Genomic DNA, 16938 nt, shown 5'->3' with positions numbered 1-16938 from the left:
ATAAAATAAATTATAAAAGATAAAACATGACATGATAAATCATGTTTCATATATGGCGGAAAACAATCAGGTGACTTCAATGGCGTAGGTTTGCATAGGGACAGTAGGGACATAACACTACCAACTTTTTAGGATGCTCAAATTATCCCCACCAACTTTTAAGCAACCTTATTTGCATTATATAATGACTTCAGTTATATAGGTCATTTAGATTGTCTTCCTATATGTTGTAAGGATAGAATAGATCCTACCATTATTAAATCAGTTACAGTACTTTCATTATGTTCACTTACACTGACCCCTTTTCACTTGTTGAATGTGCCAGTCCATTTTTCCCCTGAAACGCACGTTTGATTGGCTGATGACTTGAACCTCCCCACCCCCCCACACACACTCCCATTCACAGCTCGACAGAAATACAACATGCCGCCTCAGATTAAGACGTTATAATTTTGAAGTGTAAAAGTTAGTATAGGTCAATACAGATTTATTTTGCATTAATCATTTAGCCTATCAATTAATTAGGTTAATATTGGTGAGAAATGTAGCCCTGACCCCCATTCACCAAATATGTTTGGTTTTATTAATGTCCCATCCCCAGTAAAAAAGTGTACATGCAGGTTATGCTGGTATATTGTCCCTACTAAAATTAAGACCAAACCTACGCTCTTGGGTGACTTGAAGTTCCGCTCTGAGACCCTCAATTTGGCAAAATTTCAAAATTTTCCTATTTGCATGTGTGATACATCATTGGAAAGCTTATAATCTTAATTTTCTGGGGGACGAAACATTTTGAACAGGAGGGCATTTAAAAAAAATAAATAAATAAACGGCAAAACCCTAACTGGAGGTGAGAGCTCGGGAGAGCCTAATTAAAGACGTCATGATTTTAACGAGATATTATCGCGTACTTACCTCTTTTCGATCCAAAGACTCCATGTAGCATGTATCACCGAGTGTCAAGACACAACTGTGAATGGCAACAGCCGGATTTTTTGGGGTATTTTATGGGTGAAACATGGTAATGTAACAAGGGTCGCGATACAGAAATCGCAGACATCAAGGAGTGGTCAAGATTTTCATTTTAATATATTTACTGTCTTAAACTTTTTTTCAATTTTTCTTTGTTTGGATGGATTATTTATAATCTAAAATTTTGGGGAAAATGCAACAGTAACTAAAAAAAAATACATTTTAGCGATAGTTATGAGGTAGATATCTGTGACTTTTTTTACAGACACTAATTTTTTCATTGTGACATAATTTGTTTAAAAATTTAAAATATGTGAGTGAATAATTTTTTTTAAGTTGTTGTGTTTTAAGCTAAATACTAGACATCAATTAATGATTCTAAACTAAAAATGACAGACATTTTGAATAATAAATACGATTACTTACCTTCTTTTCATGGCTGGGTTGAAACAAAAGCGGTTGCGCGATGTCTGTAAACGGGGGTTTCCAGGGTAAAACGGACAAATTAAAAATAGTTCGGGGGCTTAATGCGCCATGAATCTGCTATGGCAGCATATAGACATATTGTTCTATCAAACATAACAGTTCTTTTGGCTTAAAATACAGCAGTTTATTTTGGTATCAGTTTATTTTTGACAATAAACTAAGATTCGACCCCCACGTCAACCATATCACCAGAACTGCCTTCTTCCACCTCAAGAACATAGCCCGTCTTCGCCCCTCCCTCACCTTCTCTACTGCTGAAACCCTCATCCATGCCTTCATAACCTCCAGACTTGACTACTGCAACAGCATTCTCTTCGGTTCTCCATCCAAACTCATCAATAAACTACAATATATCCAAAACTCCGCTGCACGCCTTCTCACCTGGACCCCCTACAGGAACCACATTACCCCCGTCCTCCACAAACTGCACTGGCTTCGTATCTCATACAGAATTCAGTTCAAAATCATCCTTCTCACTTACAAAGCACTTAATAACTTGGCCCCGCCCTACCTCACAGACCTTCTCTGTCCCCACACCCTTTCCCGTCACCTCCGCTCTTCTAATGGAAACATCCTCGCACCGCCCAAACAAAGAACACACCGAACTAGGGGGGACAGAGCCTTCTCCGCTGCTGCCCCCTCCCTTTGGAACTCACTCCCAAAACCCATCCGTACCTGTTCAGACCTTCCCACATTCAAAAAACTGTTAAAAACTCACCTTTTTAAACTAGCTTTTAACTTATAATTATTTACTTTGTTTTGTTCTGTTCACGTTGTTTCCTGTTTTTGTTCCTACTGTAAAGCGTCTTTGAGCATTGGTAAAAGCGCTCTACAAATAAAATGTATTATTATTATTATTATTATTTTAAAGAGGGGTGCAAGAGCAGAAAATGCTTTTTCAGCCTTGTCTGTGTTTTCCGCCGTATATAATTTCAAAACTTTGAAGATCGTGGCAAAATCATCATTGTAGTAGTTAAATTCAAAAGGGAAAATTTCACTGTTGATATACTACACAAAGATTAATATACTGTACTGAATTTGAAGATTTGTATCTTCCGATTTCATTGCACATAACCCCCTTTTACTTTACCTAAATTCTGGTGTTGCTTCTAGATTGACCTTATGTTAAGAGTTAAGACTAAGCATAAATGTCTCCCATTCATGTTTTGAGAACAGTAAGAACAGTATGATCCCTTGATTACACTTGTGTTGGTCCCAGAGGCATTCTTTCAGACATAATATTGACAATTTGGACTGATATTAACAAAGCCTGGACTGAAGAAGTTTCTGTTTGGTTGGGATTTTAAACTTTTACGTTCATGCTTGCATGATTGTCAACAGTCTGCTAATCCCTGAAAAAAAATCCATAAACTTCAATTATCTACTGTATAATACATTTCTGAGTCTCTCTGAGTCTTGAGAAACCTATCTACAATATCTTTCATATATAAATGCAATGTCAACAAACTTAGGTGTTATCATATTTCATCAAACACTGCAGTTATACACATAATTCTGATTCTGTACATGCTGTAATTTCTAATTGTCTTGCAAATATATTTCTTTATTTTAAACATGATACACATTTCACACATTTCATTGTTTGAAAAATACATACATGGTTCTAACCAGGGCAACTCACTGGAACTAGTGATCTGCCTCATAGTTGAGAGCTGGATTCGGTACTCAGCTCTGTTCCTACTGTGTTCAGTATGCATGTCCCCATCATGCCTGGCACCATTAATCATGTTATTATTATTATTATTATTTTTTTTTATGTGCCATGCAATAGGTGAGCATTGGGCCAGCCTCTTCTTGCTTATCTGAAACATGAGGACAAGCGCAATTAAAAAAAAAAAAAAAAAAAAAAAACAGGGAACAAAGTGTCATCTAAACAGTATTAAAGTAAACACTTTGCGTTTCAGAAAACTTTAAATTAATTGGCCTATTTTAGTTAGTTCCTGCTTTGAAATCTGGAATAATATAACATGTATGACTTTTTTTTAAATCAATATACTTTAACCGAAGTTGAATTTAACATTTATTTTGAGCTTTTTATGAGTGGCTTTTACACACACCTTTTACATTGACTGATTTCCACTCCTTCAGGGTCACCGTGTGTTTCTATCCTTTCAGATTAGAAGAAAATCTCCCATCACAGAGTTTTTGGTCTCACTCGGATTTATTGGAGCTCGCTTTGAACACATTTACGGTCATGGATTAACTATTTCTTTCATCCTGACAGAAGGTTGAAGATGGACACAGGTTACTACATCAACTTTATAACACCAACTTCACACTAAACAGTATAATTTCAATACAGAGATATGTATTTATGTATCCTGAAGTTAACCTGTAACTTTATTGTGGCTTTAAACTGCGTCCTTTGTGTAACTTTCATGCACCAAGGGAGCAAAATGGAAGAACGCAGGACAAACAAGAGGAAGAAATCTAAGAACGGATCTGCCAAACTTGACGGGGACTCCACAGTGATGGACAAAGATTCAGCAAAGGCCACAGTTCTTCAAAAGGAGGTGAGACTGTCTTTAGTATGAATTGTTTAAATCTTGAGAAGTATATTTACAAAGTGTGCTATAAGAGTGGAGGTGCCTGGGCCCGAGTAGCATGCAATGCCACAGCAGCAGTCTTCCCAAACTGATATCACAATCACTACTGCATTGTTAATGTTTGAGCCCCATGAATCTCTTTAAGCCGATTTGGGCCAATTTAATCCGGGTGTGGGAAAAGTGACCATTAAAACTTGGCATGCACCTAGCGATTTTCTGACATCACATTCTTGTCCATTTCAAATCTGCTCATTTGCAGGAAGTTTGACATGCAAAGGCAAATGCAATTAAAAGACATACTTTATTGGTATTTCTAAAGGGACAAACAACACCTTTACTTGCAGAAAGAATCATGTGGGGTGGAAACTTTTAAATTCATACCCATTATACATACTAAAATCATGATAATCATGTTGATCAAAATGTGTGGAATATATCTGTTTAGCTGAACACTAAAGTATCATTCCGTTGTATGAATTTCAACAGATGACGTGCTATTCCTAACTTTTGCCATCTTGTTAGTAGAGCACGTGATTACTACTTAATACATAGCCTATCTCTTATTTACACAACACACATAATTTGTAGTGAATGACTGATATTTTTCCAACCAATTAAACTGTAATTTCGAAACATTGGTTGAGAATGAATACATGTCTTTGTGTGTTAACACAGGTGGGCCTGCTAAGCGGCGTCTGTCTAATAGTGGGCACCATGATCGGTTCAGGCATCTTCATCTCCCCAAAAGCGGTCCTGCTCAACACAGGAGATGTGGGTCCCTGCCTCCTCATATGGGCTGCTTGTGGCGTATTAACCATACTGGGTGAGTTGACTCCACAGTCTATTACGCTAAAAGACCACTGTGTATGTATGTATATATATATATATGTATATGTGTGTGTATGTATATATATATATATATATATATATATGTATATATATATATATATATATATATATATATATATATATATATATATATATATATATATATATACATATATATAAAAATCGTCTCGCCCACCCGGGCGGTATGGTCTCTCCTTTCTAGCTCGGGTCCTCTACCAGAGGCCTGGGAGTTTGAGGGCTCTGCGCATGATCTTAGCTGTTCCTAGGATTGCGCTCTTCTGAACGGAGATGTCGGGCGTTGTTCCTGGTATCTGTTGGAGCCATGCACCCAGCTTGGGGGTTACTGCCCCTAGTGTCCCGATCACTACTGGCGCCACTGTTGCCTTCACTCCCCACATTTTCTCCAACTCTTCCTTCAACCCTTGATATTTCTGCAGTTGCATGCACAGATGTTCGGTATTTGAGGAGAAATTCGTGTACTCTCTGATGGAGTGTACTTTGCCCTTGTAATGCTTTGAGAGCATGTTTGAGGGTCTGCACAAACCTCTCTGCCAAGCCCTTGGTTGCCGGGTGATAGGGAGCTGACTTGATGTGTTGAACCCCATTGGCTTGCAGGAGTTCAAGCATTTCTTTTGACATAAATTGGGGCCCGTTGTCTGACACGAGTTGTGCAGGGACTCTGAAACGACTAAACATCTCTCCTAACTTCTCAATTGTGTTTTCCGATGTAGTTGATTTCATGATAGCTACCTACGGCCACTTACTATGCATGATAGCAACCAGAAAGGTCCCGCAAAGTCAATATGAATGCAGTGCCAAGGGTCCTGAGAAAAATCCCAAGAAAGAAGTGGGGCTGCAGGTGGATTGTTGCAAATCTTTTGGCAAGATGAACATTTTTTTACCGTCTCTTCGATCTGTTTATCTAATCCTGGCCACCAAAAATAACTTCTCACTATTTCTTTCATTTTAACAATACCACTGTGACCTGCATGCAGTTGCGCAAGTATATTAGCACGCAGTGACTGTGGCACAATCACCCTCCTCCCCAACAGCAAATAACCCGATAGAACAGAAAGTTCCCAACTCCTATCAAAAAAGGATTGAGAATGGTGTTCTCATAATTGGTTTGTCCTTTAATTACCATGTCCATGACGACTGACAGTTCGGGGTCGTTCCGAGTTGCACGGTTCACTTGCGAAGCTGAAATTGGTGCATGTTCAACATTTGGGAAATAGAATATGTCCACTGAGGTAGGTTCATGTTTTGTGACAGGAAGCGGCAACCTCGAAAATCCTTCAGCATTGCAATGCAAATCAGATTTATGATACTTGATGTTGTATGAGTGAGCTGATAACAACAAAGCCCACCTCTGAAGATGTGCAGCAGCCAGCGAAGGGATTCCTGCATGAGGTCCCAAAATCGTTGTCAGTGTCTGTGATCCGTTGACAGAGTAAACTTCCTTCCATACAAATATTGGTGGAACTTCCTCACACCAAAAATAATGCTCAATGCTTCTCGTTCGAATTGAGCATAGTTTGACTCTCTGCTTTGTTAAGTGTTCGCGATGCGAAAACAATTGGTCTTTCATCTCTGTTCGGGAACACATGGGAGTTGACAGCACCCACACCATAGGGCGAAGCATCGCATGCCAGCTGTATTGGATATGAAGGGTTGAAATGAGTGAGAACCTCTGATGTAATCAGGGCGTTTTTCTTCGCATTTCGAAAAGCTTTGTTATATCATTCAGTCATTCATCCATTTCCATTTTATGTCTTTGCCTGTGCTTGTTTTATTCCGACAGGCATGCTCAACATGACCCTCCTTCCCACAATTATGACAGTTCATTTCTTTGCACCAGCAGGTGGAGGAAAGGTGCCCTGTTTTACCGCTCCTAAAACAGAGACCAGCAACATTGCTTTGGGTACTTGCCACTTGGTGTATTCTGCTCATCATGTTCAGCTGTTGAGCCTCCTTTGAAGCCATTTCCATAGCCACACTTACATCAAAGGCTTTCTTTAATGTCAGTCCACTTTCTGAGAGTAACTTCTTTTGCGTTGCTTCATTTCTCAGTCCACATACCAATCTGTCTCTTATAGGGCTGTCAAAATTATCGCGTTAACGGGCATTAATTAATTTTTTAAATTAATCACGTTAAAATATTTGACGCAATTAACGCACTAGGCCCGCTCAGACAGATTTAAATGTCAGTACAGTGAAAGGCCAACTTGTTAATTGTGTTTTATGGAGTTTTTCCGCCCTCTGCTGGCGCTTGGGTGTGACTTGCATATGTTATGTGGCGTAATGTTGCCCTCTGCTGGCGTTTCAGTGCAGCTGATTATTTGGGTTTCGGCACGCTTTTCTGATGTGATTATATGTCGACGCGAACTCACACTAATAGACAGTGCTATTCAGACCAGCTAACGTCCGCATCCAGTATTCAGTGGCAGTTCTCATAGCCCCATCACTCTGTTTGTGTCTAATACATGCATCGCTTGTGAGTTATATTCCTCCTTTGTTTATATTCATGAGCATTAGATAGTTATTGATGATGTGTATTTGAATTTGTTCACATATATGGTGAAATGCAGTTACATTGTTAGATGCTTGTGAGCTAATTGGCTAGTGCTACTGCTCAAATGGACACGTGTGTGTACATTTTATGTTATTTTGTGATTTATGCAAGTTATTGACACATTGCCTTGTTATCTTCAGTTTTACAAAAATACAAGAAACGTGCTCCTGTCAAAAAGAGATGACTTCAGTAAAGCCCATGCAACTTTGCCACACCGTCTGATTTGTTTTTGGAACTTATGTTCGCTATCTGTCAATTTGTGTACTCACACACATTGAGGACAGAGTAGGGCTACTAGTTTATTTTTTTGATTGAAAATTTTACAAATTTTATTAAAACGAAAACATTAAGAGGCGTTTTAATATAACATTTCTATAACTTGTACTAATATTCATCTTTTAAGAACTACAAGTCTTTCTATCCATGGATCACTTTAACAGAATGTTAATAATGTTAATGCCATCTTGTTGATTTATTGTTATAATAAACAAATACAGTCCTTATGTACCGTATGTTGAATGTATATATCCATCTTGTCTTATCTTTCCATTCCAACAATAATTTACAGAAAAATATGGCATATTTTATAGATGGTTTGAATTGCGATTAATTGCGATTAATTACGATTAATTAGTTTTTAAGCTGTAATTAACTCGATTAAAAATTTTAATCGTTTGACAGTCCTAGTCTCTTAATGTGTCTTTTAAAACATCACCAAACACAATATTCAGCCAGCTTCTGCAGCGCCGCTACAAACATAGTGACAGATTCTCCCTCCTCCTGATTTCTCCTGTGAAATCGGAACCTCTCCGCAATTACAAGGGGCTTGGGTGCAAAATGTCCATTAAGAGTTTCCACAATTTCCCTGTATGTTTTACTGCCAGGTTTATCAGGCTGAAGTAAGTTTCTCAGTAAATTGAAAGTCTTTGGCCCAATAACGCTCAAAAACGTGGGCACCACTTTCTCTTCTGCTATTTCGTTAGCTTCCACGAAATAGCCAAACCGCTTCGTGCACGAGCTCCACTGTTCTACCAGCTCATCAAAGGGACCAACAGAGCCGATAGCTCCCGCCATAGCGCCTGGTTATACAGCACCTTCACGCTCCCTTTGAAATTTCCGCTCGTCCTCCTCCCCACGAAGTCACGACGTGGAAAATGAGGTCGGCGCCGTCTGTCCCCTGGAGCACTGCGACCCGCAGCGAACTCCAAAAACAGCATGTCCGAGCTGATGTAGGTCCAGACGTCCTCGTGGCCACCTTTTGTTATGTACTTCCTTAAAGGGCAACTGAAGACCTTTCCGGATTTTGGTGTAATTTTACGAATATAAACTTTGGACAAGTTCGTCAAAACAAGCATGACATTATCAACATGTAATTGTAAGGGTAATTTGCGTTTTTTTTAGTTTTTTTGCACTCCATTAATGGTCCCTTCGCAAACCCGGAAGTCTGACGTAGATTCCCCGACGCAACAGAGAAGACTATCCACAGCTAGCATAGCAGCAACAACGATGACAGTGATATTTCCACCAAAGGTAACCATTCAGGATCGCTCTTTCGTGACGCTACCGATGGCAAAGGCTCCCAGGAAAGATGAACTACAATTAATCCCTACATGTTTGAACCTGAGGCGTCAGATGACGGCGATTTATTTGACACAGCAGATGGCGTCATGACGCCATTTGACAGCTCGACACTTCACGAACGGGAGAGTGAGTGGTAAGCCTAAATCCAGCATTGTGATTTTTTTGTTAGAGAGAATGCGATTACATGGTTGTATATTTTTCCATGCTCTCCACATAGCTAAAACTGGATATTAGGTAATGGGACAGCTCCTACCGATCTAAATATGGTAAAGCTAGCCCAAATGTGGCTAAATGAATGATATGTTATTGATTTTTCAAAATAAATGACAAAACGATTTTATTTTCCAGGTGTTGCTGTAAACCGTCAAGTAATTACCCTTCCAACATTATGCCTGTGTCGTCAGGAGATCCCAGACGTGAGAGCCAAACTTGAGGAGGCTGAAGCACTGACAGGGGCATGAATTACATTTAAAAAATAAAACCATAAATTGTAAACAACATTGACACATTTTGTTGACTGTTTAATGTATTCTATTGGTATATAATATATTGTAACTATATTACATTCTGAAAAAATATTCAATAGGCCACAATAATAAATGATACCAGATTTATGTTGAATCAGCATCAGCTTTCACTGTCAGATTGTGACACAATATATGAGTTATACCAAGCATACAATGGCACACATCAAAGAACATAAATTTAGTAAGCAAAACAAAGTTAGGATTGCAACGGACTAGCGCAAAATTGAAAAATGATAATGGCAGTGGGAAATATGTATTTGTATGATAAATGTGTATTATATATGAAGGTAACTAGATTTTTCTTTTAAAAAATGTGTACTGTATATATGACTAGTTTATGATTTCATGTCATCAAAATTTGCTACATTTATTTCTCCTAAGTCATCGTCATCTGATGTCGCAGACGGAAGAAATTCGGCATCTGGCAGGCCTCATAGGATCTCTTCAGTCGTCATCGCTGGACACCGCATCACTTGGGTCATCATATGACTCGACCCACTCTCTCTTGATTTTGGGAAACTGGGTGGCGACTGACTTGCAACGCTTTTTTCATCGTGTTGAGGGTTTCCGCCACTTAATTTTTTATGTTTGGCTTCCTGGAGAAAAAAAAAAAAAAATCACAGCAGCATGAAAATATTGGATGAATCCTAATTTTAATTTAATAATAATTTCTTGGTGATCAAATAATAATGCCCCGGTCAAAGCAGCATCTATTTGATGCCATTGTTCCCTCTTCAAATAGGCAGACCTTGATGTTGAAGTATAACAAGTTATTGTTTTATTGACATGTATTTGATACATTAGGGCCTGACAGGTGGATTGTTTTGTTGTTATGGGCTTTATATCTACCCTGTGACAGGCCAAAAAACAACGAGCCAAGGACCTATTTGGTGCTGGGGACATTTGAATTTACATAATACCTATTGATATAGTAATAAAATCACATGAGTAGATGACATGTCAGCCTACCTATCTACTTATGACAGGCCAACAGCAACAAAAAAAATTTCGCACTTCAACAAACAGGCAAGAGGAGTCCCCCTCGTTTATCAAAAAAAGCCAGTAATGTTCTACTTACGCTTTGTAAAACCAAGGTTGCATTGTTGTAGGTTTTCAAAGCTGTCGTGGCTGAAATGATGAAAACAATGAGCCGATTGGGGACCTGTATGCATGCTAATAAAAACGGCCCAAACCTTTGCAGGAGTTTTTTTTTTTTTGACCACTCCTAGAGTCTCGAGTCTTCCTGTGAGCAATTCATCGCTACACATCGAGATGGCATAACGAATCCCGCGAGTAAAACCCAGAAAATGTTTGCAATATATGGCGAGGATAGCGTGGTGCTATATTTCCGTGTTCAGAGTGGTGGCGAGGCTTCCTGGAAGTTACGTCATGAGGTAGCGGTCGGCAGGACGGTGCGTCCCTCGTTGCTATGGTGTTGCTATGGCCATAACTCAAAAACTACGCGGTCAATTGTAATTATTTTTTTTAATGTGACTTATTGAGACAGCGAATGATGCATTTAATACAATTCAACTGAGTAAAACACTTAAGAGCGAAATCCGAAAAGCTCTTCAGTTGCCCTTTAAGCTAAGTACATGTAAGGCTGAGACTTGAATGGAACAACACTTCTTTATTCAGTGTGCTTCTCAGCATATGTGCCATCGACACATCACAGAGATTCCTTTTATACTGTAATACCACACCCACAGGAAGTGCACACTATGGCAACAGCAGTGTGACATAAATATGTTACAGAGTCCATACTACATGTTATTCTTAGAGGATAATTTGAAAGGCCCTTGAAGTCACAGAAGCCTATTGCTTTATGGTGTGTTATAGTTTGCTGACACAGTGAAAAAAAGTAGGTCATATATACAACACTTTTATTTAAAACCACCCCACCCTGCACACATTATGGCACCAAAAGTGCATACTGTCACATGTAGACAACTAAATGATTTACAAAGACGGAATAATGTAGCTGCAGCTTCTGGTTTATTCAGTGTTTTTATGTATGACAGTCATAATGTTGCAGGTTAAAAAAAGAAAGACCCCATGACTTTTAAACTATGAGGGTGTAGTGTTCTTAATATTTTCCACACCTGTGTAGATAAACTAAAAACAAGAAATTAATATTGCTCTCTGTGAATAGTTCCACACAACAGCAATTAAAATAGGAATCAGAATAAACACATTCTTTTACAGTGTAATAAAAATCTGAGAATTATTACGTTTCGTAAAAGCATAATCACTTGTAGCCTATTTCGTGTCTTAAAATTGTGTCGGTGTATCTAATCACGCCTCACTGTTCGAATTTTATATTAATTAAAAAAAAAAAAAAATCTAATTACCCAAGTACGGTATTGTTGTGGAAAGATAATGTGGTTCAACCCTATACTCTTGGGTCATCTTCTCAAGCATTGTCAAAGTCAAAAGAAAGTTTTACATGGGTAAATCTTGCCACACAGACTCACTCCTGTACATTAGAATCTCAGAGATAACATACAGTAAATTGGTTGATTGACATTTTTTTAAATACAGAATTACACAATAAACTGAAAAAAGTCACTTCAAAAGAAAGTCTTGTGTGATGTCATGAACATTTAACGGGGACAAAAACATTTAGTTTAGTAGTATAAGCACCAATAATATCATAACTAATCATTTTTATGTGGGCATGAGGGTTAGTCAGCATAAAAGGAAGAAAGTATACAAGAGGGAGATTTTTTTTTTAAAAAGCATGATCAAAAACGCTATTTTCCACATCATACTGTTCTCCAATAGAAGGAGAATTTAGTGAATATCTTGGAACCTTTTAAGTGGAATATACAATTTTGCCTTTTTTTGCATTCGCTTCTCTCAGTATTTCAAAAACAATAATACAGACATTTATTTATATTGTTCAAAAGTTAGTATGAAAGGCCCTGCCACGATTGGCAACGAGTTTGAAACGGATCTAACTAACCAGAGGCAAGAATTTGCGATTTCCTTATACCTGCTATCAGAACAGAAAAGCATCTCCCTTATTTGTCTCATCTGCTGAGGTGTTCTTCACAGGAGCACTGTGCTATGCAGAGCTGGGCACGATGATCCCAAAATCCGGAGGGGAATATTCCTATCTGCTGGAGGCTTTTGGCTCCCCGGTGGCCTACCTTTACTCGTGGACCACCGTGATGGTGGTCAAGCCCTCTGCCTTTGCCATCATCACACTGAGCTTCGCAGAATATGCCTCAGCTCCTTTTTATCCTGAATGCAGCCCTCCTATGGTTGTTACCAAGTGTTTGGCAGCTGCAGCCATAGGTAATATCAACTACAAACGCACATGACTTTCAAAATTTTCCTTTTGAATTATAAGAGAAATAAATATTGGTGAACTGTGAAAGCGCTCTGGCGTTCAGGTTGGTCACGCTTGCTTCTCCTTTTTCTGGTAGTATTAATTAAGGTTGGATAATCTAATATTTAAGAACTGATCTGTTGTCTTTTCTTTTTTTTCGCCCTTTAGTCTTCATTGTGACCATCAACTGCTTCAGTGTCAAACTAGCGAGTTATGTACAAAACATCTTCACTGGAGCCAAACTTATAATTATGGTCATCATAGTGGGAGCTGGAATTGTTTTATTGGCGCAAGGTGACACTTCATTGGCTTTGTCACTGTAACACACTTTAATGGGATCAGCTAATGCAATGTTGATATTTATATCTTTGTGTCCAGGAAATACAAAAAACCTGTCAAATGCCTTTGATAGCCAGTCATTATCTGCTGGAGGAATTGGACTTGCATTTTATAATGGACTCTGGGCATATGATGGATGGTAAACATCCAATATTCCACGAACTCCAAAATGACGCAATGAGTCATCTCATGTCTTGAAATATGACAGCATACTTCTTTTATAAAGTAGGCCTATGCTGATATCATTAACTTGAATTTAATCCACTTCACAGGAGCCAACTGAATTTCATCACAGAAGAGCTGAAAAACCCTTATAGGTAGGAAATGTGCACATTCTGCCTTCAATCAAAAAGACAAACTACAGTACATATACTGTATTCTAATATATACAGATACATACCCAGATAGCAGACCGACATTGAATAAACATTGATTTTCCATCAAAATCATCAGTTTGGTTGACATAGAAATTTTCGACAATAAACAGTGTTCAATTGATGTTGCAAATACCAACGGCACATGACAGTGACGTTGAAACAACATTGTTCTATGGTATGTCAGCCGATGGCTGGGTTAACATTTTTTTAATGATGAACTAATGTTGACAAATAGTTGATATATGATTGACCGGGAAATATGATTGAAAAGTCATCGAATTATGGATGAGCGGGAGTTTTGGTTGAAAAATACCTGACAGACAGCGAATCTCCTTGAATGAACTTCACTGGAAATGCCTCATTTAAGGAAGCCATATTTAAAGGTAAGCCTGCTGCGCTTCGTCAGAGCCTTTAACAGCAATTATGTCTTACAGTAGAAAGAACAGCGTTTGCCATTATTACTTGTATATAAAACCCTTTCCCTGACACAATGAGACAAAGTTCCCAAAATTGTAAGAAACGGTGCATTTGCTGTGATTGGCATTCAAGTGAAAACCTGCTTAGCTCGGATGTTAGCTAACTAGAAGTTCAGGCAAATAAAATTCTTTTTCCAATTGAAGTGCTAAAATCGCTAAATATTACACAATAGATCCTAGTCTAAATTAATTTATTGAACACCAAGACAGCGCGGCCAGTTTTCCATTGTAGCTAGCTCCGTTCCCACATGTACAGTAGCCCTTATTTGGTTTGAGATTTGGTTGAGAAACTCACTTCACAACAAAATACTGAAGTATGTTAAACTAACCTATGATATCTGCTTGAATTCCATGATATGAATAAACTGTAAATGCCATTTTGTCTGTATTATTCAGATTCACTGAAGAGGCAGATGGGGATGGACAGACTGAAGAGGAGGCTTAAGTTTGAAATATGTTTACTGAGCGTTATTAAAAATAATTTCAAATCTAGCCAAGTTTTTATTTTTATTATTTATTCATTTACTATAGTATCATATTACCTAATAATATTTTATTAGTCAGGCTAGCTGTTTTTTTCTTTCTGTAAATAAAGCAGGGCCTCTAAATATAGGCATATTTGAAAGCAATAATAGCGTCATGGTTGAAAATGAAGGAAAACATAACATTGATTCAGCTTTGTTCCATTATTATTAATAATCGTAATGACGTTTAGGTTTTGTAAGGATTTCAGCGTTGGAACAACATTAACTGAGGGTGCAAAAGTGATGACAAATCAACGTCGGGTGTCAACGTTGATTCAACGATATAAGATCAACAGCGGAATGTTGATTCAACATCTTTTCAATGTCGGTCTGCTATCTGCGTAGGTTACTAATAGATACGCTAATCTCACACTTAATTGAGTACATCTATAAAATATTGCCCTTTGGTACTACTTAAACGTTTAGCTTAAAAATGTTTCTTTATATGATGGTTCCATTTTTATTATCATTGCGAATATTTGATACGCTTAGGCTATATATCGCATTAGAGTATCCTTAGTACAAAAACAGTACAGCTACTGGACGAAAGATTTATCTTGTTGCCCAGTACAGTTGTTCTGCTAATTTATAGAGCATATACTGTAGTACAAGAGTTTGCTTTTTTCCCCTCCTGTGGTTGCTTAGGCTACTATTCCCTATGTTACCAATGTATACAATGCTAACTTGCTAACAGATATAACACAAATACAGCACCATATTTTTGACCACTGACCTAATGTGTGAAGAAACAAATTTTAATTCCCTTATGTAAATAACTCCTTGAAAAATGTTCTCCACATTTTAACATTTCATTTTACTACAGGAACCTGCCATTAGCCATCCTCATTGCGATCCCTTTAGTGTCCGTTTGCTATGTGATGGTCAACATAGCTTATTTTACCGTCATGACACCAACTGAACTTCTGTCATCCCCCGCTGTAGCTGTGGTAAGAGGGGAAACTGAGTGAAGTTCAAGAGGGTCAAAGATCATTAGTAAAATGGCTTGAAACATTAACCAATCCCATCTGATTTGGGTGATATCATAACATTAGTACTTATGTTAAATTACAGCAAGAATTAACCATTTTCCTTGTCTTTCTAATTTTGTGTGTGCACTCATAAAGACATTTGGAAACAAAGTCCTTCATCCAATGTCTTGGATCGTTCCACTTTTTGTCGTCTTTTCCACATTTGGCTCGGCCAATGGAAGCTGTTTCACTGCCGGCAGGTAAAAAATGCAAAAAGTGATTGGGCACTGGCGTCGTGTTGGCAAGGGAAAAGGAATGCCAAATGATTTATTTAATATGAATGTTGTGTTTTGCTCAGGTTGGCCTATGTTAGTGGCCGAGAAGGTCACATGGTAAAAATTTTATCATTCATTAGTCTGAGGCGCTTAACCCCAGCCCCAGCTCTCATGTTAAATGTAAGCGCTAAATTTTAATGTTATTTTAGTATCTCATTGAAGTTGTGATTCTTTAGAAAAACTATCAAACAGAATTTCATTTCTTTTGCAGGGTTTTCTGGCAATGTTATACATAATTCCAGCAGACATCAACACCCTCATCAACTACTTTAGCTTTGCCCAGTGGGTTTTCAATGGCTTGACTCTGTCGTCCCTTATCGTCATGCGTTTCACCAGGAAGGAGTTAAAAAGACCAGTCAAGGTGCAGAATAATAAACATGGGTTGTTGTTGTACTTTATAGCTGCAATAAAACCTTGGTTATTTGTGTTTTTTCAAGGTTCCTATTATAATAGCTTTCCTAATGGTGCTCATCTCTTGCTACCTGGTGCTAGCCCCGATCATTGACAATCCTGAAGTAGAATACCTCTACAGTTCTTTGTTTATCTTCAGTGGGCTCCTCCTGTACTACCCTTTTGTCCACCTGAAAGTCAAGTGGGCACGTAATCTCATGAGTAAGTACATTTACTTTTTTTTATTTAATAAAAGATACTGCAGCCGTTGAACAATTCAGAAACTGTGACAATGATGCTCACACTGCAAAAATTACAGAAACTAGTGTGAATACTTAATTTGATTCAATGTACTCTAGTGATGTAGAAAACAGGTAGCGTGCTGGCATTATTTCATAAACCATATTCTGTGATTTATAGTTTAGTGATAGAACTTTAAAGTGTATTCTATAGATGTCTAAGAGACAGTGTAAAGATTTCAGAGTGGAGAGGAGTTTTTCCTTTGCAGGGATTTTTGACTGCTTTGCTTGACATTAAATTTATTCCTTATTGTTTTTGTCTTTCACCCCCTCATAGGGCCGATCACTGTGCATCTGCAGCTCTTGATGGAGGTTGTTCCTCCTGATAAATGTGAATTATGA

General features: G+C 38.1%; 1 protein-coding gene across 1 annotated transcript in view; it reads left to right on the top strand.

Moving 5' to 3' along the window:
• The window catches only part of LOC130912177 (b(0,+)-type amino acid transporter 1-like), a 27056-nt gene extending 10118 nt beyond the window's left edge, over nt 1-16938 (top strand). The window contains exons 2-14 of the mRNA XM_057830060.1: nt 3595-3723; nt 3868-3992; nt 4701-4848; nt 12612-12854; nt 13057-13182; nt 13267-13366; nt 13500-13544; nt 15428-15551; nt 15729-15832; nt 15931-16027; nt 16119-16268; nt 16345-16519; nt 16874-16938. Of these exons, the coding sequence (XP_057686043.1) occupies nt 3714-3723; nt 3868-3992; nt 4701-4848; nt 12612-12854; nt 13057-13182; nt 13267-13366; nt 13500-13544; nt 15428-15551; nt 15729-15832; nt 15931-16027; nt 16119-16268; nt 16345-16519; nt 16874-16938 (1512 nt within the window). The 5' untranslated portion in view covers nt 3595-3713. The remainder of the gene's footprint in view (nt 1-3594; nt 3724-3867; nt 3993-4700; nt 4849-12611; nt 12855-13056; nt 13183-13266; nt 13367-13499; nt 13545-15427; nt 15552-15728; nt 15833-15930; nt 16028-16118; nt 16269-16344; nt 16520-16873) is intronic.

Source organism: Corythoichthys intestinalis, chromosome 1, assembly GCF_030265065.1.
Source record: "Corythoichthys intestinalis isolate RoL2023-P3 chromosome 1, ASM3026506v1, whole genome shotgun sequence".
NCBI classification, from domain to species: Eukaryota; Metazoa; Chordata; class Actinopteri; order Syngnathiformes; family Syngnathidae; genus Corythoichthys; species Corythoichthys intestinalis.
The sequence above is the reverse complement of the archived record's forward strand: the minus strand, read 5'-3'. Positions and strand labels throughout refer to the sequence as shown.